Consider the following 27,189-nt stretch of genomic DNA (forward strand, 5'->3'; position numbering starts at 1 on the left):
CGTTTTTCCCTGACACGCCTGCGTTTTTTAGCCAACGCCGGGAAAACGTTGAGTTGCCGCCCAGAAACGCCCCTTTCCTCTCAATCATTTACCAAACACCAGTGCGACTGAAAAGCGCCGCAGCCGCTACAGCAAAACAGCAAAGTTTTTAGTAAAATAACTCAGCACATGCGCTCTGCGTACCATGCGCATGCGCAGTTAGCGACTAATCACAGTAAAACGAAAATCGGCAATGAGCCAACAACTCGGAATGACCCCCATAGTAAATTACACCTTGCTAAGACTATGCTAGTTTCTCTGGCAGAGACTGGCGTTCATAATGATTTTTCTTTTATCATTGACAGGCAATGCCATCATAATACAGAATGGGACATTCACTTGGGCACAAAATAGTGAACCAATTCTACAAAAGTAAGAGCATTGATAACATAACATAACACAACGTGGCATATTTCATGCATGAATGCTATACAATAACACATGACAGTCTATACATATTTGTCTTCATGAATTTCTTGGTATATTTTAAGCAGGTAAAATGAGCACTAGTAGAAAAGTTGGATATGTTCATAATATGTGTAACAAGAGATTTAAGAAAGAGAGAAAGTCGGTCATAATACTGTCCAGATCTGTGTTTATCTCTGCACATGCTGGGGGGCCGCCCAGCACAGGGCAAGGTCGCCGAGCATGTTTGAGGACACCCCCCAAGGGGCGGAAGAAGATCAGCCGATCAATTTGTCTCTCAAGGTTGACCAGTCTGCAGGGCGGCGAGGGGCCTGCAGGTTCTGGGTGGTACCACAATAGTTAGTCATCTAAGAGAAATATATACATATGGGAAAAATGAATAGTGGTTATGTTTTGTGAAGATTCTCTGTGAAAATATAAGGGATACAAATTAGAAATTAGAGTGCTATGAATCAAATGGATACCTACATGCAGATTAATGGACGGGTTTGTGTATAAAAATCCACAAATCGATGGTAAATCTGCCTTAAAATTATGTTGCTAATTTCAACTGCTATCTATCAAGATAAGCACTCTTTAGTTACAATGATGCATAATTATGTAATGGATTAACACTTAGATACACCACACAAACATACAGGTTACACTTGAGATCACCATTATCTTCACAAAGGTGTATGTCAGAGGTTCTCAAACTCGGTCCTCGGGGGCACACACAGTGCATGTTTTGCAGGTCTCCTCACAGAATCGCAAGTGAAATAATTAGCTCCACCTGTGGACCTTTTAAAATGTGTCAGTGAGTAATTCATACACCTGTGCACCTGCTGGGTTACCTGCAAAACATGCACTGTGTGTGCCCCCGAGGACCGAGTTTGAGAACCTCTGGTGTATGTCATAATGATTTATATGCTGAAAAAAGAGCATTATTCATACAACAAAAATCAAGTATTGTAAATTGATTTGTCAAGCGTGAGAGATAAAACGCATACTATTTATAAGTTGACAAGGTTAGAAATAGCCCCTAATTGGTATTGGCATATCAATAAGAGGCAGAAACATAATTGTGATTGTTTTTGGAGTCATTGATATCCAACCAACTAAACAAGAATAGTACAACACTGTACTATCAATATTTCATAACCTTCATTTTAATAAAGTAACAACAAGCATCCAAATTAACATTTTCAGATATTAACCATAATGTTAGAACACACAGGCCAGTATTAGCCTGATACTCCACTGTATCTGTTACAAACTAAAGGATTTCCTCCCTTTAACACATCTTTAAGGTCCTATCTGAAAATATAAATTTTGAGGCTTAGAACGTTTACTATACTACATTATATGATGTCATTGGCCTTGACTCCATTATTAAGTCACAGGGGTCTACTTTATTAAGTTCAGCAATTTTGCCCCATTAATTAACATTTATTATTGCCGGTATTTGCAGCGATAATACATTAATTAACAGAGCAGGCTGACAAGGTTGAAAAATAGGACCCAACATCTTCAAAGGCCTTTAGAAACAGATTGCCTCAGCTTGTCATTGGAATCTTACATAGCTTGAACATCTTTTGTAGAGTTTAAGAAGATAATAATATTCTAAACGTTTGTTCCATTTTCAGTATCAATTTGCTGGTTCCCTCTGGATCTCTGGTTGCCATCGTTGGACATGTTGGATGTGGAAAGTCATCTTTGGTGTCAGCTCTTCTTGGGGAAATGGAGAAACTGGAAGGGGAGGTCTCAGTGCGGGTTGGTAGGACTCTTATCTAACTACAATCTAATAATATAGCCAGTTTACATAAAAATATTGTCATTTTCTAACGCCATTTTATTAACTACTGTTCACAACAGTGGAATTTCTCACATTTGGGGTGGGTTGTAATGCCATCTGAGTTTGCCGGAGGTGTGGGTTGCTGGCCCAACTCAGATGTTTTTTTTAAAAGCGGCAATAATTTACAAGGCATGGTTTTGCACCCCGAACCTCCGGCCAACTCGGACGGCATTACATCCCGCCCTTGCGGATTTATTATTTGTGATGTATCTCAAAAATGAAACTTGTCAACATTAAACAAATGTTAGAAACTGGAAATAAAAATACTTATTCCTTATAATTTTCCAAATAGTCATTAATACAAATACAAAAGAAAGCAGAAAATTGTACTACAATGCTAAATTAAGCTAGCAAACTATTGACGCAGACTTTCATTAAGATCATGGTGTTGATGTTGGCTTTTGTACATGTTGTACATTTTCAGGGCATCTTGATTGACTCTTACCTAGACAGTATAGTGGTGAAGGCCCATTTCAGGAAACTGGCCCTTCAACATCTCAACCACCAGATCTTATACATGGCTGGATTAATCAGTAAACCAAAGTCATCCACTGTGATATTGACTTCCACAGTGTACTGAGGCTACTTCTTGACATGATAATCCCCTTGTTGTTTCTCAGGACTGTATCATTAGCCTCCAAAGTATCTTACCTTTTGACCATTCTATACTGCGTATGTATGATGATGACCACAGTCTTTACTCTGGAACCCATTCAAGGTGTACTCTTGAAGTTATTATGCAGCTTGTGATCACCATCTGACTAACTCCACGGTTCTTGTTTCTTTGAGATGGATTAGTCAGTCACATTTATCAGTGCCTTCTTAGCAGGTGGTCATCACATACCAAAGCTTTCATGTCTCTTGGCAGTCTACTATCACCATTGAGTAAAGAGGACATGTTCCCTGCAGGAGTCCATTTAGGTCATTTGTCTTTCTCTGAGCAACTGAATTTGTGTTATTAATTGTCAAGCAGTTCAGATGAACAGTATTATTGAAGAGGCTTTCCTAATTCCTCAAAGGGCACCAGCATGTCCCACGCCATAAAGTGTCTTGGATTCCACAGTTGGTGAGGCTATTCCTACCCTCCTGGCAAGCTACATCCCTAGGCTGAAAAACAATTGTCTGTGTTCTCTATTTTCTATCTGCTCTGATCACTAACATTTCTCTACAAGTAGAGGGCCATGTTCAGATATCCTTTCATTCTCCAAAAAGGGGATTTTTTTGTAATTACTGTTAAAGCCTGTTGAGACCGAACTCTGTTGTACGTTGCTTTTCTGGTGGGCCTTTTCTCCTTACTAGGCTATTGGTATATTGAAGAGAAGGAGCAGGAGGGTTGCAGAAGAGAAGCAATATTTTTTTGCCTTCTACAGTATTAGAGAAAAAGATTTAACTGTAAGCACAAAAAAATATATACTTTTTTTGTAAATATGTGGTGTCCAGGCAAGGAATAGTTTGCTTTACAACATTTTTGTAGGCTTCTGAAACCCAAGCATATTTGAAAAAGGAAAGCATTGTAAGAACTTTTGTGTATGTGTTTATTTCTTCAAGGGCTCCGTTGCATATGTGTCGCAACAGGCTTGGATACAGAATTCAACTCTCAAGGATAATATCTTGTTTGGTAAGACAGGAAATGAGAAAAACTACCAAAAAGTTTTGGAAGCCTGTGCTTTACTGACCGACCTAGAGGTGCTACCTGGGGGAGACCAAACAGAAATTGGGGAAAAGGTAGAGTATGCAAGTTTCTACTTGGGGGTGGTGTGCTGATGTTGAAATGCCCTTACCTTAAACTGTACCTTACCAATTACATACTGTACATAGTATATAGTAATTTACTTATTTGGCCAAATATTTGTTCTTGTCTCTCAGCTTACATATTGCCGGCCTACTTGGACATTCTTTTAAGGCTGCAATCATGTATAAGGCAAAACCATGCCTTGTACATGATTGCCGTTTAAAAAAAACGTCCGAGTTCGGTCAGGTACCTGCACCTCCAGCCAACTCGGACTTCATTGCATCTGGTCCCTAGCCTCTTTTTTATTTTAATATTATATATGTCATAATTCTCTGTCCTATCATCATACTAAAATAATACAGTGTGTAACTAATATTGTTCAAGTCTTCGTGCCCAATCTCCATTTATTTTGGAATGTTATACCCCTTTCACACCGCAGCTTATACCCGGTATTTTGCCATTTTAACTGGCTTCTTAAACGGGTCAAGCTGCGATGTGAAAGGGTCCCCTTCAATTTACCGTTTTCAAAATACCGGTATTTTGAAATGTTAAAAAAGAAGGGTCCTACCCGTTTCAGTCCCATTTCACTGTGCAGTGTGAAAGGGTCTGAAACGGTATTTGCAAGCCCCAGCAGGTCATAGGCTGTCTCCATGTGTGATGTCAGCAGCCACAACCAGGAAACAGCTTGGAAAACACAGGAGACACATGTGAGAGTGGCTTTATAAACGTTTAAACGGGAAAAACACGGAAAAAAATGGCGTGGGGTCCCCCCTCCAAAGCATAACCAGCCTCGGGCTCTTCGAGCTGGTCCTGGTTCTAAAAATGCGGGGAAAAAATTGACAGGGGATCCCCCGTATTTTTAAAACCAGCACCGGGCTCTGCGCCTGGTGCTGGTGCAAAAAATACGGGGGACAAAAAGCGTAGGGGTCCCCCGTATTTTTTACACCAGCATCGGGCTCCACTAGCTGGACAGATAATGCCACAGCCGGGGGTCACTTTTATACAGTGCCCTGCGGCCGTGTCATTAAATATCCAACTAGTCACCCCTGGCCGGGGTACCCTGGAGGAGTGGGGACCCCTTCAATCAAGGGGTCCCCCCCCCCCCAGCCACCCAAGGGCCAGGGGTGAAGCCAGAGGCTGTCCCCCCCATCCATTGGCTGCGGATGGGAGGCTGATAGCCTTGAGTAAAATGACAGAATATTGTTTTTTCCAATAGTACTACAAGTCCCAGCAAGCCTCCCCCGCAAGCTGGTACTTGGAGAACCACAAGTACCAGCATGCGGGAGAAAACCGGGCCCGCTGGTACCTGTAGTACTACTGAAAAAAAAATACCCAAATAAAAACAGGAGACACACACCGTGACAAGTACAACTTTATTACACACTGCCGACACACATACATACTTACCTATGTTGACACGCCGACTGCCACAGTCTCCGACGATCCGAGGGTACCGGTGAAAAAAATTATACTCACCTGCCAGTGTCCAGAGATAAATCCACGTCCAGAGATAATCCTCGTACTTGGCAAAAAAAAAACACGAACACCCGTACCAACGGACTGAAAGGGGTCCCATGTTGACATATGAGACCCCTTTCCCCGAATGCTGGGACATCACGTGACTCCTGTCACTGAGGTCCCTTCAGCCAATCAGGAAGCGCTACTCCGTGGCGCTCACCTGATTGGCTGTGCGCGTCTAAGCTCAGACAGCGCATCGCACAGCTGCCTCCATTACTTTCAGTGGTGGGAACTTTGCCGTCAGTGGTGGGGTTACCCGCGGTCAGCCGCTGACCGGCGGGTGACCCCACCGCTAACCGCAAGGTTCCCACCATTGAATATAATGGAGGGAGCTGTGCGATGCGCTGACAGCTCAGACGCGCACAGAGCCAATCAGCAGAGTGCAAGGACGTTGCGCTCGCTGATTGGCTTACGAGACCTTTCAGTGACAGCAGTCACGGGGGGGGTCCCATGTGTCAACATGGGACCCCTTTCAGTTCGCTGGTCGGGTGTTCGTTTTCTTTTTTTGACAAGTACGTGGATTTATCTCTGGACCATGGATCAGGTGAGTATAATTATCTTTTATTTTCAGGTACCCGTGGATTCTACTTGGAGAAGAGGACCGACTGCTTCGTGTCAACATAGGTAAGTATGTGTGTGTCGGCAGTGTGTAATAAAGTTGTACTTGTCACGGTGTGTCTCCTGTTTTTATTTGGGTATTTTTTTCCCAGTAGTACTACAGGTACCAGCGGGCCCGGTTTTCCTCCGCATGCTGGTACTTGTGGTTCTCCAAGTACCAGCTTGCGGGGGAGTCTTGCTGGGACTTGTAGTACTATTGGAAAAAACAATATTCTGTCATTTTACTCAAGGCTATCAGCCTCCCATCCGCAGCCAATGGATGGGGGGGACAGCCTCGGGCTTCACCCCTAGCCCTTGGGTGGCTGGGGGGGGGGGACCCCTTGATTGAAGGGGTCCCCACTCCCCCAGGGTACCCCGGCCAGGGGTGACTAGTTGGATATTTAATGCCACGGCCGCAGGGCACTGTATAAAAGTGACCCCCGACTGTGGCATTATCTGTCCAGCTAGTGGAGCCCGATGCTGGTGTAAAAAATACGGGGGACCCCTACTCTTTTTGTCCCCCGTATTTTTTGCACCAGCACCAGGCGCAGAGCCCGGTGCTGGTTTTAAAAATACGGGGGATCCCCTGTCAATTTCCCCCCCGCATTTTTAGAACCAGGACCAGCTCGAAGAGCCTGAGGCTGGTTATGCTTTGGAGGGGGGACCCCACGCCATTTTTTTTCTGAATTTTACCATTCCATCTAAAAAAAAAAAAAATTATTTTAAAAAATATATAAATAATACTTGTGCCTTCAAAAAAGACAAACCAAGTACCTAATCCCTTCTAATATAAATAGATATGCTTCAAGCTGCTGGGTTCCATCGTACGACTATCCAAATTATTAATAATGAATTAATTAATAATTATTAATAATGTGTGGGCCAGAAAAGTCCATTTATAATGACAACCACTGTTTTCTATGGGTGAAACAGGTTCAGTGTGAAAGGTACCAAAACGGTAATGAAATGGTAATTTACTGGTTACAACATGAGATGTGAAAGGGGTTTAACTGCTCAGACCCGTTTTAAGAACCGTTTCAAATACCATTTCAAAAGCAGGTTTTGCGATGTGAAAGCAGCATTAGTTGTTTTTAAACTGCATGAAACCTGAAGCAAAGGAATATGACATGGTACCCATAGCAGTGACATGCTAATTTACTCTGCATTAAAAGATTACTTACAATCTGTTTGCTATGGGCAACACCTACTTCTTCCTTTGCGCATATTTTAAAAAATATTCACAAAATTATATCTTGCATTACTTAATTAATAAAACAAAAATATTCCCATTCATGAAAGATGCTTTGCTAAAAATGATTGTTTTGTCATGTAATTTCTGTTTGGCTGTTTAAGTACAACCAGTAGGAGATGCATTGTTTCAGTACTTCTGCATGATACCACTTTACCCAGGACATGAGAGCTGGTAAAACAACTTATTTTCAGTGTATCTTATTCTTCAATTTATGGAAATATGCAAAGATGCACGGTTCTATAATGTCTCTAAAACTTGGAGAAACTTATATCTCAAAAAATTAGATTTGAGAAAAACATAAAAATATACCTATCTGTCCAGTTCTAAAATTGGTTATATAATGTATTTAATTTGCAGCAGTGTTATATGTTGAATAGTTAAACCCCTTTCAATTTAAAAAGCCTGGTCGCACCCAGGATCTTGCACAGTATACGGGTTAAACACCAATGCGACCCAGCTGAGACCCCTTTCAGACAGGGAGCTGGACTCCGCTTTGGACCAGGTCGGTGACGTCACTGCGCACAAGTATAATGCTGGCTATTTCTCTTACGTCCTAGAGGATGCTGGGGACTCCAAAAGGACCATGGCGTATAGACGGGATCCGCAGGAGCTTGGGCACACTAAAAAGACTGACTGGGTGTGAACTGGCTCCTCCCTCTATGCCCCTCCTCCAGACCTCAGTTAGACTTTATGCCCAGGAGTGACTGGACACACACTAGGGGAGCTCTACTGAGTTTCTCTGGAAAAAGACTTTTGTTAGGTTTTTTATTTTCAGGGAGACCTGCTGGCTACAGGCTCCCTGCATCGAGGGACTGAGGGGAGAGAAGTCAGACCTACTTCTGCTTAGTTAAGGGCTCTGCTTCTTAGGCTACTGGACACCATTAGCTCCAGAGGGTTCGATCACTTGGTTCGCCTAGCTGCTTGTTCCCGGAGCCGCGCCTTCACCCCCCTCACAGAAGCCAGAAGACAGAAGCCGGGTAAGTATTAGAAGAACCGAAGACTTCAGACGGCAGAAGACTTCAGTAACGGAGGTACAGCGCAGCGGTAGCGCTGTGCTCCATGCTCCCACACATACCACTAACAGCACTCAAAGGGTGCAGGGCGCTGGGGGGGGGGGGGGGGAGGGCGCTGACGTCCCCTAACTCGGCGGCTCTCAAGGATCCAGCGGATCGCAAGCTGGAAACGTCTTTGAAGGCCATTTTCGTTAATACGGGTGCATTACTCAGACCTGCTGTGGCGTCGGTATGGGTGAGTAGTGCTATTGCTAAATGGGCTGATAATTTAGCTTCTGATATGGATACCCTTGATAAAGATAATATTCTTTTGACTGTTGGTTATATCAAGAACGCTGCTGATTACCTAAAGGATGCGGCGAGGGATGTTGGCCTCTTGGGATCAAGAGCCAATGCCATGGCGATCTCGGCCAGGAGGGCGCTGTGGATCCATCAATGGAATGCTGATGCCGACTCCAAGAAAAATATGGAAGCTCTCCCCTTCAAAGGTAGTGTCTTGTTTGGTATCGGCCTGGCTGACCTGGTGTCTACCGCTACTGCTGGTAAGTCATCTTTTCTTCCTTATGTTCCCACACAACAGAAAATGGCACCCCATCAACAGATGCAGTCCTTTCGACCTAATAAATACAAAAGAGGAAAAGGCGCGTCCTTCCTCGCTTCAAAGGGTAGAGGAAGGGGAAAGAGGTCGCCTGCAGGATCAGGCACCCAAGACCAAAAGTCCTCCCCCGCCTCTACCAAGTCCACTGCATGACGCTGGGGCTCCCGTGCGGGAGTCCGGGCCGGTGGGGGGCCGGCTCCGGATCTCCAGTCAGGTCTGGCTTCAATCAGCCCTGGATCCTTGGGTCTTAGACATAGTGTCTCAGGGGTACAGGCTGGAGTTTCAGGAGATGCCCCCTCACCGCTTTTTCATTTCGGCCTTGCCAGTGTCTCTGAAAGAGAAGTGGTAAATGCTGCAATACAAAAGTTGTGTCAACAGAGGGTCATTGTTCCCGTTCCCCCGTCCCAACGGGGGGAAGGGTTCTATTCGAGCCTCTTTGTCGTACCGAAGCCGGACGGTTCGGTCAGACCGATTCTGAACCTAAAATCTCTCAATCCATGCTTGAAAACTTTCAAGTTCAAGATGGAATCTCTTCGAGCTGTGATCTCCAGCCTAGAAGGGGGGGATTTTATGGCGTCAGTCGACATAAAGGATGCCTACTTACACGTCCCGATATAGCCTCCGCATCAGGCCTTCCTGAGATTTGCGGTGCAGGATTGTCATTACCAATTTCAGACGTTGCCGTTTGGACTTTCCACGGCCCCGAGGGTTTTCACCAAGGTCATGGCAGAAATGATGGTTCTCCTTCGCAAGCAAGGGGTTACAATTATCCCGTACTTGGACGATCTCCTGATAAAGGCGAGGTCCAAGGAACAGTTGTTAAGAAATGTGGATCTTTCCCTGTCGGTTCTGCGACAACACGGTTGGGTTCTAAATTTGCCAAAGTCTCAGTTGATCCCGGCCACTCGGCTGCCCTTTCTGGGCATGATTCTAGACACGGAGCTACAGAGAGTGTTTCTTCCAGAAGACAAAGCTCTGGAAATCCAGACAATGGTCAGGGAGCTTCTGAGGCCGACAAGTGTGTCGATACATCAATGCACTCGGGTTCTTGGGAAGATGGTTGCGGCTTACGAAGCCATTCCGTTTGGCAGGTTTCATGCCCCGGTGTTTCAGTGGGATCTGCTGAACAAATGGTCCTGGTCTCACCTGCACATGCACCGGAAAATAAGTCTATCTTCCAGTGCCAGGATTTCTCTCCTGTGGTGGCTGCAAAGCTCTCACCTTCTAGAGGGACGCTGATTCGGAATCCAGGACTGGGTCCTGCTGACAACAGATGCAAGTCTCCGAGGCTGGGGCGCAGTCACGCAAGGAAGAAATTTCCAGGGAAAATGGTCAAACCAGGAATCTTGTCTCCACATAAAGGTTCTCGAGTTAAGAGTCATTTACAACGGCCTGCTGCAAGCGAAGAACCTTCTTCAGGGTCTTCCTGTCCTGATCCAGTCGGACAACATAACAGCGGTGGCGTACGTAAACCGCCAAGGCGGAACAAGGAGCAGGACGGCTATGGCGGAGGCCACAAGAATCCTTTGCTGGGCGGAACAGCACTGGAGCGCCCTGTCAGCAGTCTTCCTCCCGGGCGTGGAAAACTGGGAAGCAGACTTCCTCAGCAGAAACGATCTCCATCCGGGAGAGTGGGCCCTTCATCAAGAGGTATTTGCAGAAGTGACAAGGCGTTGGGGAATTCCTCTAATAGACATGATGGCGTCTCGCCTCAACAAGAAGCTTCCGAGGTATTGTTCCAGGTCACGGGACCCCCAAGCCAGTGCAGTGGACGCCCTGGTGACTCCGTGGGTGTTTCAGTCGGTGTATGTGTTCCCTCCGTTTCCTCTCATATGTTGAACAAGGGTTCAGGCGATTCTCGTTGTTCCAGATTGGCCACGCAGGGCCTGCTATCCGGATCTTCGGGAATCCATCCTCCATCTGTGCCGCCGGTGGCGCCGTGGGATCTTGAAGTGGTGTTGCAGTTCCTTATGTCTCACTGGTTTGAACCTTTGCGTAAGGTTGAGTTAAAGTTTCTCACTTGGAAAGTGGTCACGCTTTTGGCTCTGACGTCTGCCAGGTGAGTGTCAGAGTTGGCGGCCTTGTCTCACAAGAGCCCTTATTTGATCTTCCATTCGGATAGAGCGGAATTGAGGACTCGTCAACAATTTCTGCCGAAGGTGGTTTCTTCGTTTCACATTAACCAACCTATTGTGGTGCCTGTGGCTACGGATGCTGTGGCGGTTCCAAAGTCTCTTGATGTTGTAAGAGCTTTGAAAATTGACGTCGCCAGAACGGCTCTTACCAGGAAAACAGAGGCTTTGTTTGTCCTGTATGCTTCCAACAAGATTGGAAATCCTGCTTCTAAGCAAACTATTGCACGCTGGATTTGTAATACGATTCAGCAAGCTCATTCTTCGGCTGGGCTACCGTTGCCGAAGTCAGTAAAGGCCCATTCTACCAGAAAAGTGGGCTCATCTTGGGCGGCTGCCCGAGGGGTCTCGGCACTTCAGCTTTGCCGAGCAGCTACGTGGTCGGGTTCAAACACCTTTGCTAAGTTTTACAAGTTTGATACCCTGGCTGATGAGGACCTCATGTTTGCTCAATCGGTGCTGCAGAGTCGTCCGCACTCTCCCGCCCGTTCTGGAGCTTTGGTATAGACCCTATGGTCCTTTTGGAGTCCCCAGCATCCTCTCGGACGTAAGAGAAAATAGGATTTTAATACCTACCGGTAAATCCTTTTCTCTTAGTCCATAGAGGATGCTGGGCGCCCATCCCAGTGCGGTCTGTTACTTGCAGTTGTATTATTACTGGTTATATTTGATTACACATGGGTTGTGTATTAGTTATATTCAGCTTGTTGCTGTTGTTAATTCATACTATTATCTGGTTTGGTGCTACTCCGGTTGTACGGTATGTTTGTGGTGTGGGCTGGTATGTTTCTCGCCCTTAGTTTAAACAAAAATCCTTTCCTCGAAATGTCCGTCTCTCCTGGGCACAGTTCCTATAACTGAGGTCTGGAGTAGGGGCATAGAGGGAGGAGCCAGTTCACAGCCAGTCAAAGTCTTTTTAGTGTGCCCAAGCTCCTGCGGATCCCGTCTATACCCCATGGTCTTTTTGGAGTCCCCAGCATCCTCTACGGACTAGGAGAAAGGAATTTACCGGTAGGTATTAAAATCCTATTTTTTACTATGCTGTAATCGAGTCCTGGGTCACTAGCGGGGTTGAGCAGTTTCCACTGACAAAAATCCTGGGTTCACTTGCAATAACCCAGGATGTTCATGTCAGTGGAAAAGAGGTAATAGCAATATGATCAGTGTAGTACTGTAGGTTGTCACCTGTTTTAGACATGTACAGCATATAGTGAATCATGTGATATTTATTCAAACATCCTTTCCACACTGCAGGGCATCAATCTCTCGGGGGGTCAGAAGCAAAGAGTAAGCCTTGCCCGTGCAGTGTATAGTAACTCCGATGTCTACCTACTGGACGATCCTCTCTCCGCTGTGGACGCTCATGTTGCCAAACACATTTTTGACAATGTAATTGGCCCTGATGGCTTGCTTAGAGGGAAAGTAAGTATTGTTGATTGTATGTCCATTTAAAATACTTCTTGAGGTAACAGCCACAAAAATATGCATGTCTCAAATAAAGCGGCAGCTCCTACTTAACTTTTAATAGGGGGACTGCTGCTACCCCTGTGCCCGGATAGGAGTCAGCCAGCCCCAGGTCCTGGCACCTGTGCAATGGATCTGGCAGGTGCTGGGAGAAACTCATGCGCAGACACCGCAATGCGACTGTGCACGAGCAAACCCCCAGCTTCTATGACCCACATCGCTACATCCCATAGAAGCTGGATTGGGCTGCGCAAAAGACAGGGACTAGCTTCCTACAGAAAGCCAGCTCTCTGCTTATCACAGCCCGGTCTGGCAGTCCTGGGAGGAGGAAACACCTCCCAATGGGACAGCCTGTAGTGTCTGTGTGTGACTGACTGGTAGCACTTCCAATAGGAAGTCACTGCCAGTCACAGTTAAGCCAGTGCAGTCATACAGGGAATTTACTAAACCCCCGATTTTATCCGAGATTGCATTTTTGTCCAAAAATGCATTTTGGTAATTTACTAAACACAAATCAATGCAGAGTTTAAGCAATTCGTATTGAGATATATGGCCTGCCACACATGTACAAACAAATAGACCATCTGCCAAACAAGGTTGGTTTTCACATACACCTCATACAACATGGGAATGTACTAAGGATTCATATTCTCAATCACTGCCGGCAATAGCCAAACACTGCCAGAAAAGGATGGAATTCGTACAGAAATAGAACTTTCAAATAGACCTGCTTTTGGCTGGCGTGTTTGGAGAATCATGCATGGATCGGTGATTTGAATGATCCGGCCAGGCTTCATTGTGTCATAATCGGCAGAGTTTTACAAAATTCCCCCATAAAACACTGCTCTGGATTACAAATTACATTGGCATCGGAAAATTTGAATTGAACAAACACGGTAGTTTAGTAAAGGACCAAATTTGTTTTCAAAAGGTTGCAATTTTAAACGGCTGATGTCATCGATCAATGGGGCTAATTCAGACCTGATCGCTAGGCTGCGTTTTCGTACAGCGGACGGTCAGGGCCAAACTGCGCATGCATTTGCACCGCAATGCGCTGGCGCATTGCACGGTTACAAAGCGGATCGCCGATCAGCAATAGGTTTGTGTGAAGGATCCGATTGCACGGGCGTTCGCAAGGGGATAGTCAGGAAGAAGGCGTTTGTGTGTGTCAACTGACCGTTTTCTGGGAGTGTTTGGAAAAACGCAGGTGTGTCCAAGCGTTTGCAGGGAGGGTTCCTGACGTAAATTCCGGTCCCGGACAGGCTGAAGTGATCGCAGCGGCTGAGTAAGTCCTGGGCTACTCAGAGACTGCACAAAATCTGTTTGTGCAGCTCTGTTACACAGGCGTTTGCACACTTGCAAAGCGAAAATACACTCCCCTATGGGCGGCAACTATGCGAACGCAGGACTGTAAAAAACCCATAGGGAATGAACAGGTCTGAATTAGCCCCAATCTCGGCTAAAATCATCTCAAACACGAATGTTAGTAAATTTACCCAATAGACTGCAACTGGCTCACTGACACCAGCAGGGTGGTGAATTTTACCTCGTGGGACTGCAGTCCCATAGGTAAAATCCACCACTGCTCAAATACATGCAGTCAACCAGATATATGCACAAACACAATGTTTACAAGATGTATACACCGCTCTCGTGGTCGCCATGTTATCCCGCTGTATGTTCTCATGCCCAAAAATGAGAAAGAAGCCTAGATACTGAACTCATCTCTATGTTCCTTCCAGACACGGCTCTTGGTCACACATGGTATCAGTTTCTTGCCCCAAGTCGATCATATTGTTGTTTTTGTGGACGGCAAGGTGTCAGAAATGGGCTCTTACCAGGAACTTTTAAAGCAAAATGGAGCTTTTGCTGAATTTCTACGGAACTATGCGTTTGATGATAATGTGGAAGAGGAAGAATTGACAAGTTAGTATTTACTCTTTTAGGCGCCTGATCTAGAGTCGGTTTCTTTACAAATAATAGCAACAGTCTCAATATAAAAAATTGTGTTGCTTCAGTGGCATTTCTGCATCTCAGGAAGCTTTTAGAGCTCATGATGGTCTGTAAAACATGTTTATCAAATACAGGGAGACAAACACTTTGGCCAACCATAAAATATGTTTCTCTATCGTCCTAGTGGATGCTGGGGTTCCTGAAAGGACCATGGGGAATAGCGGCTCCGCAGGAGACAGGGCACAAAAAGTAAAGCTTTTCCAGATCAGGTGGTGTGCACTGGCTCCTCCCCCTATGACCCTCCTCCAGACTCCTGTTAGATTTTTGTGCCCGGCCGAGAAGGGTGCAATCTAGGTGGCTCTCCTAAAGAGCTGCTTAGAAAAAGTTTAGCTTAGGTTTTTTATTTTACAGTGAGTCCTGCTGGCAACAGGATCACTGCAACGAGGGACTGAGGGGAGAAGAAGTGAACTCACCTGCGTGCAGGATGGATTGGCTTCTTGGCTACTGGACATCAGCTCCAGAGGGACGATCACAGGTACAGCCTGGATGGTCACCGGAGCCGCGCCGCCGGCCCCCTTGCAGATGCTGAAGTCAGAAGAGGTCCAGAATCGGCGGCTGAAGACTCCTGCAGTCTTCTAAAGGTAGCGCACAGCACTGCAGCTGTGCGCCATTTTCCTCTCAGCACACTTCACACGCAGTCACTGAGGGTGCAGGGCGCTGGGGGGGGGCGCCCTGGGAGGCAAATGTAACCTATATAAAGGCTAAAAATACCTCACATATAGCCCCCAGAGGCTATATGGAGATATTTAACCCCTGCCTGGATTCACTAAATAGCGGGAGACGAGCCCGCCGGAAAAGGGGCGGGGCCTATCTCCTCAGCACACGGCGCCATTTCCTCTCACAGCTCCGCTGGTCAGGACGGCTCCCAGGTCTCTCCCCTGCACTGCACTACAGAAACAGGGTAAAACAGAGAGGGGGGGCAAATTTATGGCGATATTTTGATATATATAAAGCAGCTATAAGGGAGCACTTATTATAAGGCTATCCCTGTTTTATATATAGCGCTTTTGGTGTGTGCTGGCAAACTCTCCCTCTGTCTCCCCAAAGGGCTAGTGGGTCCTGTCTTCGTTAGGAGCATTCCCTGTGTGTCTGCTGTGTGTCGGTACGTGTGTGTCGACATGTATGAGGACGATATTGGTGTGGAGGCGGAGCAATTGCCAAATATGAGGATGTCACCCCCTAGGGAGTCGACACCAGAATGGATGCCTTTATTTATGGAACTACGGGATAGTGTCAACACGCTAAAGCAGTCGTTTGACGACATGAGACGGCCGGACAATCAATTAGTGCCTGTCCAGGCGACTCAAACACCGTCAGGGGCTGTGAAACGCCCTTTGCCTCAGTCGGTCGACACAGACCCAGACACAGGCACTGACTCCAGTGGTGACGGTGACGAATCAACCGTATTTTCCAGTAGGGCCACACGTTATATGATTTTGGCAATGAAGGAGGCGTTACATTTAGCTGATACTACAGGTACCACTAAACAGGGTATTATGTGGGGTGTGAAAAAACTACCTATAGTTTTTCCTGAATCAGAAGAATTAAATGACGTGTGTAATGAAGCGTGGGTTGCCCCTGATAAAAAGCTGATAATTTCAAAGAAATTATTGGCATTATACCCTTTCCCGCCAGAGGTTAGGGAGCGCTGGGAAACACCTCCTAGGGTGGACAAGGCGCTAACACGCTTATCTAAACAAGTGGCGTTACCCTCTCCTGAGACGGCCGCACTTAAAGATCCATCAGATAGGAGGATGGAAAATATCCCAAAAAGTATATACACACATGCAGGTGTTATACTACGACCAGCTATAGCGACTGCCTGGATGGGCAGTGCTGGGGTAGTTTGGTCAGAGTCCCTGATTGAAAATATTGATACCCTGGACAGGGACAATATTTTACTGTCGTTAGAACAAATAAAGGATGCATTTCTTTATATGCGTGATGCACAGAGGGATATCTGCACACTGGCATCACGGGTAAGTGCTATGTCCATTTCGGCCAGAAGAGCCTTATGGACGCGACAGTGGACAGGCGATGCGGATTCAAAACGACATATGGAAGTTTTGCCGTATAAAGGGGAGGAGTTATTTGGAGTCGGTCTATCAGATTTGGTGGCCACGGCTACAGCCGGGAAATCCACCTTTCTACCTCAAGTCACTCCCCAACAGAAAAAGGCACCGACTTTTCAACCGCAGCCCTTTCGTTCCTTTAAAAATAAGAGAGCAAAGGGCTATTCATATCTGCCACGAGGCAGAGGTCGAGGGAAGAGACAGCAACAGGCAGCTCCTTCCCAGGAACAGAAGCCTTCCCCGGCTTCTACAAAAGCCTCAGCATGACGCTGGGGCTTCTCAAGCGGACTCGGGGACGGTGGGTGGTCGTCTCAAAAATTACAGCGCGCAGTGGGCTCACTCGCAGGTAGATCCCTGGATCCTGCAGATAATATCTCAGGGGTACAGGTTGGAATTAGAGACAGATCCACCTCGCCGTTTCCTGAAGTCTGCTTTACCAACGTCCCCCTCCGAAAGGGAGACGGTTTTGGAAGCCATTCACAAGCTGTACTCTCAGCAGGTGATAGTCAAGGTACCTCTTCTACAACAAGGGAAGGGGTATTATTCCACTCTTTTTGTGGTACCGAAGCCGGATGGCTCGGTAAGGCCTATTCTAAATCTGAAGTCCTTGAACCTGTACATAAAGAAGTTCAAGTTCAAGATGGAGTCACTCAGAGCAGTGATAGCGAACCTGGAAGAGGGGGACTTTATGGTATCCTTGGACATCAAGGATGCGTATCTCCACGTTCCAATTTACCCCTCACACCAGGGGTACCTCAGGTTCGTTGTACAAAACTGTCACTATCAGTTTCAGACGCTGCCGTTCGGATTGTCCACGGCACCTCGGGTCTTTACAAAGGTAATGGCCGAGATGATGATTCTTCTTCGAAGAAAAGGCATATTAATTATCCCATACTTGGACGATCTCCTAATAAGGGCAAGGTCCAGAGAACAGCTAGAGATGGGATTAGCACTGTCGCAAGAAGTGCTAAAACAGCACGGGTGGATTCTGAATATTCCAAAATCCCAGTTAATGCCGACAACTCGTCTGCTGTTCCTAGGGATGATTCTGGACACGGTTCAGAAAAAGGTTTTTCTCCCGGAGGAAAAAGCCAAGGAGTTATCCGAGCTTGTCAGGAACCTCCTAAAACCAGGAAAGGTGTCTGTACATCAATGCACAAGAGTCCTGGGAAAAATGGTGGCTTCTTACGAAGCAATTCCATTCGGCAGATTCCACGCAAGAATTTTCCAAAGGGATCTGTTGGACAAATGGTCAGGGTCGCATCTTCAGATGCACCTGCGGATAACCCTGTCTCCAAGGACAAGGGTGTCTCTTCTGTGGTGGTTGCAGAGTGCTCATCTATTGGAGGGCCGCAGATTCGGCATACAGGATTGGATCCTGGTGACCACGGACGCCAGCCTGAGAGGCTGGGGAGCAGTCACACAAGGAAGAAACTTCCAGGGAGTATGGACGAGCCTGGAAACGTCTCTTCACATAAACATTCTGGAACTAAGAGCAATATACAATGCTCTAAGCCAGGCAGAACCTCTGCTTCAGGGAAAACCGGTGTTGATCCAGTCGGACAACATCACGGCAGTCGCCCATGTGAACAGACAGGGCGGCACAAGAAGCAGGAGTGCAATGGCAGAAGCTGCAAGGATTCTTCGCTGGGCAGAGAATCATGTGATAGCACTGTCAGCAGTGTTCATCCCGGGAGTGGACAACTGGGAAGCAGACTTCCTCAGCAGATACGATCTTCACCCGGGAGAGTGGGGACTTCATCCAGAAGTCTTCCACTTGCTGGTAACCCGTTGGGAAAGACCAATGGTGGACATGATGACGTCTCGCCTCAACAAAAAACTGGACAGGTATTGCGCCAGGTCAAGAGATCCGCAGGCAATAGCTGTGGACGCGCTGGTAACGCCTTGGGTGTACCAGTCGGTGTATGTGTTTCCTCCTCTGCCTCTCATACCAAAAGTATTGAGAATTATACGGCAAAGAGGCGTAAGGACGATACTAGTGGTTCCGGATTGGCCAAGAAGGACTTGGTACCCGGAACTTCAAGAGATGATCACGGAAGATCCGTGGCCTCTACCTCTAAGGAGGGACTTGCTTCAGCAGGGTCCCTGTCTGTTTCAAGACTTACCGCGGCTGCGTTTGACGGCATGGCGGTTGAACGCCGGATCCTAAAGGAAAAAGGCATGCCGGAAGAAGTCATTCCTACTTTGATTAAAGCAAGGAAGGAAGTAACCGTGCAACATTATCACCGAATTTGGCGAAAATATGTTGCGTGGTGCGAAGATCGGAGTGCTCCGACGGAGGAATTTCAACTGGGTCGATTCCTACATTTCCTGCAATCAGGATTGTCTATGGGTCTCAAATTGGGATCTATTAAGGTTCAAATTTCGGCCCTGTCGATTTTCTTTCAAAAAGAATTGGCTTCAGTCCCTGAAGTCCAGACCTTTGTTAAGGGAGTGCTACATATACAGCCTCCTGTGGTGCCTCCAGTGGCACCGTGGGATCTCAATGTGGTTTTGGACTTTCTAAAATCTCATTGGTTTGAACCACTAAAGAAGGTGGATTTGAAATATCTCACATGGAAAGTGACCATGCTTCTAGCCCTGGCTTCGGCCAGGAGAGTGTCAGAACTGGCAGCTTTATCTTACAAAAGCCCATATCTGATTTTCCATTCGGACAGGGCAGAACTGCGGACTCGTCCGCATTTTCTCCCTAAGGTGGTGTCAGCATTTCATCTGAACCAGCCTATTGTAGTGCCTGCGGCTACAAGTGACTTGGAGGACTCCAAGTTACTGGACGTTGTCAGAGCATTAAAAATATATATTGCAAGGACAGCTGGAGTCAGAAAATCTGACTCGTTGTTTATATTGTATGCACCCAACAAGATGGGTGCTCCTGCGTCTAAGCAGACGATTGCTCGTTGGATCTGTAGCACAATCCAACTTGCACATTCTGTGGCAGGCCTGCCACAGCCTAAATCTGTAAAGGCCCACTCCACAAGGAAGGTGGGCTCATCTTGGGCGGCTGCCCGAGGGGTCTCGGCATTACAACTTTGCCGAGCAGCTACGTGGTCAGGGGAGAACACGTTTGTAAAATTTTACAAATTTGATACTCTGGCTAAGGAGGACCTGGAGTTCTCTCATTCGGTGCTGCAGAGTCATCCGCACTCTCCCGCCCGTTTGGGAGCTTTGGTATAATCCCCATGGTCCTTTCAGGAACCCCAGCATCCACTAGGACGATAGAGAAAATAAGATTTTACTTACCGATAAATCTATTTCTCGGAGTCCGTAGTGGATGCTGGGCGCCCATCCCAAGTGCGGATTATCTGCAATAATTGTACATAGTTATTGTTAACTAATTCGGGTTATTGTTGAAGGAAGCCATCTTTCAGAGGCTCCGCTGTTATCATACTGTTAACTGGGTTTAGATCACAAGTTGTACGGTGTGATTGGTGTGGCTGGTATGAGTCTTACCCGGGATTCAAAATCCTCCCTTATTGTGTACGCTCGTCCGGGCACAGTACCTAACTGGAGTCTGGAGGAGGGTCATAGGGGGAGGAGCCAGTGCACACCACCTGATCTGGAAAAGCTTTACTTTTTGTGCCCTGTCTCCTGCGGAGCCGCTATTCCCCATGGTCCTTTCAGGAACCCCAGCATCCACTACGGACTCCGAGAAATAGATTTATCGGTAAGTAAATTCTTATTTTTTGACTTTTGCAATTAGATCCAAATGGTTAGCACAGCATTCTTACTTTAAAGTGGCGCTTATTATATTTTTTCACACTGACTGATACAAGACCAGTACTAAATTAGTCTTTGAAAACTATGTGGTCTATATACTAAGCCTTGTATGGAGATAAAGTGGACGGAGTTAAAGTACCAACCAATCAGCTCCTAACTGCCATGTCACTGGCTGGGTTTGAAAAATGACAAGAGCTGTTTGGTTAGGACTTTCTCTACGTCCACTTTATCTCCATCCAAGGCTTAATAAATGGGTGTGGAATATCAGATCTACACTAAAAAGGTCTACAGTCAAGAGTTTTACCAGTCATGGTAGACATATATTAGGTTGACAGGGTCAAAAGATCAACACGGTCAAAAGGTCGACATAGAATAGGAAGACAGTAGAAAAAGCTGACAGGGTGAAACGGTCAACAGTGTTAAAAGGAGGACATAGAAATGGTCAACACAAAAAAGGTAAACACAATTTTTTGGGGGTGTTTTGTCACTGTTCTGCCACAAACAAACCCCGTTAGTGTACCATGTCCCAAGACATGTTGAGCACTTCAGCCAAGGTGCCTCGCTCTGCTAGTGCTGCGCTTGGCACAGGTTACTATTCCCAATCGCAGACCACGTGGATGGTAAAGTATGAAAAAGTTGAAAAATAAAATAAAAAAACTTGTGTCGACCATATGTGTGTTGACCATTGACCATTGCCATGTCAAACTTTATACCCTGTGACCTTTTGAACTTTTCACCCTGTCGACCTAATGCATGTCTATCATTAGTGGTTGACATATTGACTGTAGACCTTTTTAGTGTAGATCTATAGACTGGATACCGTAGTAAATAGCTGTATATATCAATTACAATGGACACAATGAATTAACAATGGTTGTACTGTGGATCCTTCTATACACAGTATTTATTTCCTTATTTAACAAGGCTTGGCCTATGTTTGGCACTGGTATCCTGGTGGATTGGTGTTTCCTGTAGATTCTTTGGTGAGTCGCATATAGAACAGACTTCTGACGAATGTCATTATTTACAACAGGCTGCATCTACATCACTTTGCATGGTGAGCAGCATCCCCTATCCTGTACTGACAAGCTCTAATAAAGGCCATAGGTGCCAGCTCTGTGGTGTTTGAGCACGCCTAAAGCTTGATTAGCCGCTCTGTTTTAGGCCTATATCAGATTTTAGCGGACATTTAAGGGTAGGGTGAGTAAGAAAAGGGTGTCTCTCCTTCCCATAAGAAAAGAGATCCTGGGAGAGAAAAAATATTGTCGGGAACAAGAGAGAGAGAGCATAGCTGGGGCAGAAAATAAAGAACAATCTGTACAGAGACACAGAAAGGAAGCAACTAACAGTCACATTTCACTGGTGCCATTAATGACTCCCTGTTTTCTGTCCCCATCTGAAGCTCTCTCTCTCTCCACTCCAAGTTCCTGTCGTAGCTGACGCTAGCAAATTGGTGCATGCGCGTAACCTCTTTCCTTCCAACAGGGCGGAGTGGGCAGTTTACTTCTTCGTAGGCTGCAGGCACAATGCAGTGACTGATTTCTTGTCATTTATATAGTTTATGTGCATATATCAACCGCTGACATATTCATGCAAGAAAACTGTACTTTTAAAAATAAAATATGTAATATATAATCTAAAACAATTTTGAGTAGATACTGATGTCACGAGATTGGGTTAAGTTCAGCACCTCAATCAACTTGAAACGTGGCTGCAATGAAAAGTATTAAACGATCTGTAGACGGGAACTTTATCTCAACATTGACCTGTGCCTCAATCTGCATACTGTAGTGGGAAAAATATTGTCATTTCAATAATATTTTCCATAAGTCTATTCTGAATATTAATAGGAATTTGAATATTCTGCCTATGGGGCCATTTTTATCCATACCACTATTCCTAATTTTAGTGAAGATGTATATATTTTTACGTGTTTTTGTTTTTATGCTCTGCCATACAGTTTTGCTGAATTTTTTAGGTAATACAGTATACGCTATAGTCACTATAGCATAAACTTTAGGTGATATTTAAATTTTAATGTAACCTACGAAAAAAAGGGCACAAAGATTTTCTATATCTTTTACTTAAAACATAGCACTATTTTTATCCCTTATGTTTTATATCTTTGTTATATCTTTTTTCCAGTACTAGATGAGGAAGAAATTTTATTGGCAGAGGAGACACTGAGTAACCACACAGATCTAGTTGACAATGAGCCCATAGCTAATGAGGCCCGCAAAAAGTTTATTAGGTAAAGGATATCTTGCAAAATATCCACATCAGCGTGTAATCGGATAATATGCTGATGAAACAACCAATTGACCTTGTTTTTTCCCCCCCTCAGGCAAATTAGTGTTCTCTCTTCAGATACTGAAACATCTCACGCAATGTCAACGCGCAGGAAATTCTGTGACAGGAAGATGTCAGATGTGCCTGCCAAGAAGCCTCCAGTGGACAAACTTATTCAAACTGAAACAACGGAGACAGGCAGGGTATGCTCATTTACTGACTTGTGTCAGTCACATCGTGTCAGGTTTGCCTGCCCCGGTCATAATGAATGGAGCTCATGGTTGCTCCTGTTTTGCTTATGTCGGAATTAAGTTGATACAGCTGGCCATATGAAAATGATTGTAGACTATTGTTTTTAGAACAGAAAGAAACACGTATCATTATTCTTACTCTTTGTTTTACATAGTTGAATATGGTATTTATTTGTGTATGGTAATGTATTGTATGTGTGAACACTTCTAACAATGCTTTTTACTTTTTAGGTAAAAATGACAGTGTTCTGGCAATATATGAAGGCAGTCGGCATTGCTGTGTCGTTGTTCATTTGTTTCCTGTACTGCTGTCAAAACGCTTCAGCCATTGGGGCCAATGTTTGGCTCAGCGATTGGACAAATGAGGCTATAATAAATGGAACCCAGCAGAACACAGACAAGCGGCTTGGAGTTTATGCAGCACTGGGATTATTGCAAGGTGAGAAGATGCTGGGAACTTCTAATGAATTACAAATGTTTCTATTATAATGTATTAATCCTATTAACCCAGTATGATGTTATGGGATGCAGTCAATTTGCCTACAATCAAAATCCAGACGGTCAAAACAGCGACAACCATTGACCGATGGTCAAAATACAGACATGGTCAAAATACAGACATTAAAAATGATGACACAGTCAAAACACCAACATTTAAAATGTAGACAGGTCAAAAAATTGACATGAGTTTTTAATTGAACCCGACTTGTTCATACTTTACCATCCCAGTGGACCTGGAATATAATAGTGTGCCCGAAGCATGGCGAGCGGACTCAGTTCACTTATACGGTGTCCATGTCGATCTATGTCGACATACACAACCAGTTTCCCCCTAAAGACTCATGTCGACTTTTGACCTGTCGACATGCTAAATGACGGCATTTTGACCGTGTCGACATTTTGCATGTCGGTATTTTGATCATGTCAGTATTTTGACCTTGTCGGTATTTTGACCGCCGGGATTTTGATTGTAGGTAAATCATACCGATCCCGATGTTATAATACAGTTATTAATTATAATTATATTCTAATACTATCTGTTTTTTCTGTTAAACAGGTGTCTTAGTAATGGCATCTTCATTTACGCTAGCGATGGCTGGAATTGGTGCTGCCCGCAAGTTGCACTTAGCGCTCCTTGACAATAAGATGCACACACCACAGTCGTTCTATGACACCACTCCTATTGGCCGTATAATCAATCGGTTTTCCAAAGACATTTACGTGATTGATGAAGTAATACCACCTACCATCCTTATGTTCCTGGCTACCTTTTTCACATCCATCTCAACCATGATTGTTATAGTATCTAGTACGCCGCTGTTTGCCGTGGTTATTATACCTCTAGCCTTTATCTACGTATTTGTACAGGTAAGTAGCAGACTCCTTTAATTTGTAGTAAAGCACATCACTTTGCTTGCTGCTATGGCACTTCTCAGGGTTTATTATTTTGTCAAACAGGTTGAATTTCGTCTCATTTGTAGGTACGCTTAATCCAACAACAATCTTTCGGTTCCATTTTGATTTTGGATGGTTACTTGCCTATATTACCCTCCCCACATCATTATATCGTCCCTGTCATATGCAATTCTGTCGTCACTAGCCATAACACAGATGGACATGCCAGCTCCTGAAATGCTTTGTGCTGCTGTGAGCATTCTTACCTTCCTGTTTTAAACTGTGTATCTAGGGAACCATGAGTCAATGATGAAATACAATAAAGTGCTCAGACGCTAGCTGTATTTTATATTCCCAATCCCATAACATGTATGCAGCACATTTAAGAAAACATACAACATAAAATGATGGAAACATGGTTTTCTATGCCTAACTGACTTATTGTCTTCCCCAGTGGACTAAACATTTTGTAATGCCTGTAAATAAAACAGCTGCCTAATGGAAATGGTGCCACAATTGTTGCTAATCTACATTATATATCAGGGACATGCGGTGAGCTAAATGACTCAGGAGGCACTGGCTAGCACCAGAGCCAGATTTACACACAATATATGAGACAAAGGGTACATGTGGGTATTATACACAGGTGCAGCAGTATAAACTCCAAGAAATTTGCTGAGTTTTGAGATGTGCGGGAAAGATAGGCACTGCCTCCCCTGCCATAGACTTTTTACTCCAGGGTTTTGGCTATAAAAATGATTAGAATAATACCAAGAAGATATTTCAAACATATTTTTTGTATCTTTCATTTACTTTCTACAGTCAAAACTCTGGCACAAACGTTAGTATGACAGGAAAGGCTCTGTCTCACCCGCCCCACCCCGCCTCACACACTCTCTCTCTCTCTCTCTCTCTCTCTCTCTCTCTCTCTCTCTCTCTCTCTATATATATATATATATATATATACTGTATATATATAAATAATCTTTTACACAAACTATATTTGATACATTGTTCATATCATGCTGCATCGTACTGTATGCAGATCGTTAAGACTGTATGAAAGTTGTTATCCGTCATTTTAATTCATGTCAATTTTAGCATTGTTGCTATTCCTATATACTGTCCATAAAGGTTATATCTCATTCACACTGTACACATCTTCTGAGGCCATCTGGTGGTTATTTGGAATGTTGCACCTGATTTTCAAAATCCTGAATAACTATGGTGCTAACTTTTAGGTATATTAAAATATTCTATTAAGTCCTGTCCACACCCCTCCTGCTGGAAGTGTCTCTCTCATATTGCTTGGGCTGCTGGACTTGACTGGAGGCTGGAGACTTAACCCTGCACTGCCTGGGAGAGCACTATTGTGTACCTGAGAGTCCCGGTTGGGGAAAAGCCACAGTATCACTGCACTGTCCCCTGGGAAAATAGTGGAGGTGCCTATGTCTGTCTGCTGGTTAACCAGATACTGGAGCACCAGCAATTAAATATATCCTCCATCACCTGACACCCCCTCCCCCCCTGATATTGTACATCCACATACCTTCAAACATCAAAAGGGAGGGGGAAGGGGGGAGGAAAGGAGAAAAGGAGAGGAGAAAAACGAGAACACACGGAGGAAACATAAGCCTGAAGCCCCCTGCAGTTTGCAGGCTAGAAGTGCGTGTTGGAGTAAGTCTGTTATTGATATGGACAAATTCATGTCTAAATCATTACGTAACCCACGGGGTGCTCAGTCGGGTAAAGGCAAAAATCGTGAAAATCCCGCTAGCAGTGCCCCTGTCTCCCCGACGTATAGTCAAGGCTCTAGTCCTCGGGGGCAATCCGCACCAATTATGGATCCATCCAAATCCTTCACCACGAATGAAATTACAAATATACTATCATCTCTGCTAGATCAAAAACTGGCACCCCTAAAAACCTCTCTGGATTCAGCGCTTGCACAACTCACAGCCCATGATCAACGTATGTCCGAGGCGGAGCAACGAATCTCGGATTTAGAGGATGATCTATCAGCAGCTAAAACAACCCAGGTGGAACACGACAAGCTGATGATATCTCTGCAAGACAAATTAGAAGATTTGGAAAATCGGAATAGAAGAAATAATGTACGTCTGGTGGGCTTACCAGAATCTGTGAAATTCTCCGAACTCATGGCCCTAGTCTCCCAGTGGTTACCCAGAGACCTGGGATGCGTCTCTGCCACGGGCTCCATCCTAGTGGAACGTGTCCATCGGATTGGTCCTGATCGTCAGTCCGGCAGAGATAGACCCAGGCCGGTCATCATGAGAATTCTCAACTATGCCGATAAAGTTCGGTTGCTGGAGGCCTATAGAAAATACACAGATCTCCGATACCAAGACTCCAGAATTCTATTATTCCAAGACTTCTCATATCTAGTTGCTGCAAGACGACGAGAATTCTCACCTATTTGCAAACGCCTCTTCGAGATGGGCCACAGGTTTGCGTTGCTGTATCCGGCCAAACTGAGAATCACCTATGGTGGAAAAATCCATTTTTTTGAAACCGCACAAGAGGCCAGAAATTTTGTGAACTCTTTAGATGCAGCTCTTCTATCGGGTACAGATGATGCTGACTGACTCGATATATCCTCCTTAAGTGGGTTGATCGCCACCATTGCTTGACCCATTCATGTTTAAGTCTAATAACACCTCTTTGTTTGATGGGCTGAATAGAAGATATCTCTACACTATGGAGATGGCTTACTGTAGCGGCTGGAGCTTGAAGAGGGCTACGGTGCGACAATGCCATATTGATTATGTTCTTCTAATTTTCTCTTTGTACAACTTTTCCCCCTTA

At 45.1% G+C, this 27,189-nt stretch overlaps 1 protein-coding gene across 3 annotated transcripts in view; it reads left to right on the plus strand.

The window, feature by feature from the left end:
• Positions 1-27,189, plus strand: part of ABCC3 (ATP binding cassette subfamily C member 3) — a 232,168-nt gene that overhangs the window by 171,797 nt on the left and 33,182 nt on the right. For 2 of the 3 annotated variants that reach the window (XM_063960772.1, XM_063960771.1), the window contains exons 15-23: positions 345-411; positions 2,091-2,217; positions 3,848-4,024; positions 12,396-12,563; positions 14,348-14,531; positions 22,574-22,679; positions 22,773-22,920; positions 23,200-23,407; positions 24,026-24,336. In XM_063960772.1, the coding sequence (XP_063816842.1) occupies positions 345-411; positions 2,091-2,217; positions 3,848-4,024; positions 12,396-12,563; positions 14,348-14,531; positions 22,574-22,679; positions 22,773-22,920; positions 23,200-23,407; positions 24,026-24,336 (1,496 nt within the window). Of the gene's footprint in view, positions 1-344; positions 412-2,090; positions 2,218-3,847; positions 4,025-12,395; positions 12,564-14,347; positions 14,532-22,573; positions 22,680-22,772; positions 22,921-23,199; positions 23,408-24,025; positions 24,337-27,189 lie in introns of those variants that run through there. The other variant, XM_063960773.1, reaches the window with a different exon arrangement.

This window comes from Pseudophryne corroboree, chromosome 3 (assembly GCF_028390025.1).
Source record: "Pseudophryne corroboree isolate aPseCor3 chromosome 3, aPseCor3.hap2, whole genome shotgun sequence".
In the NCBI taxonomy this organism is placed as follows: Eukaryota; Metazoa; Chordata; class Amphibia; order Anura; family Myobatrachidae; genus Pseudophryne; species Pseudophryne corroboree.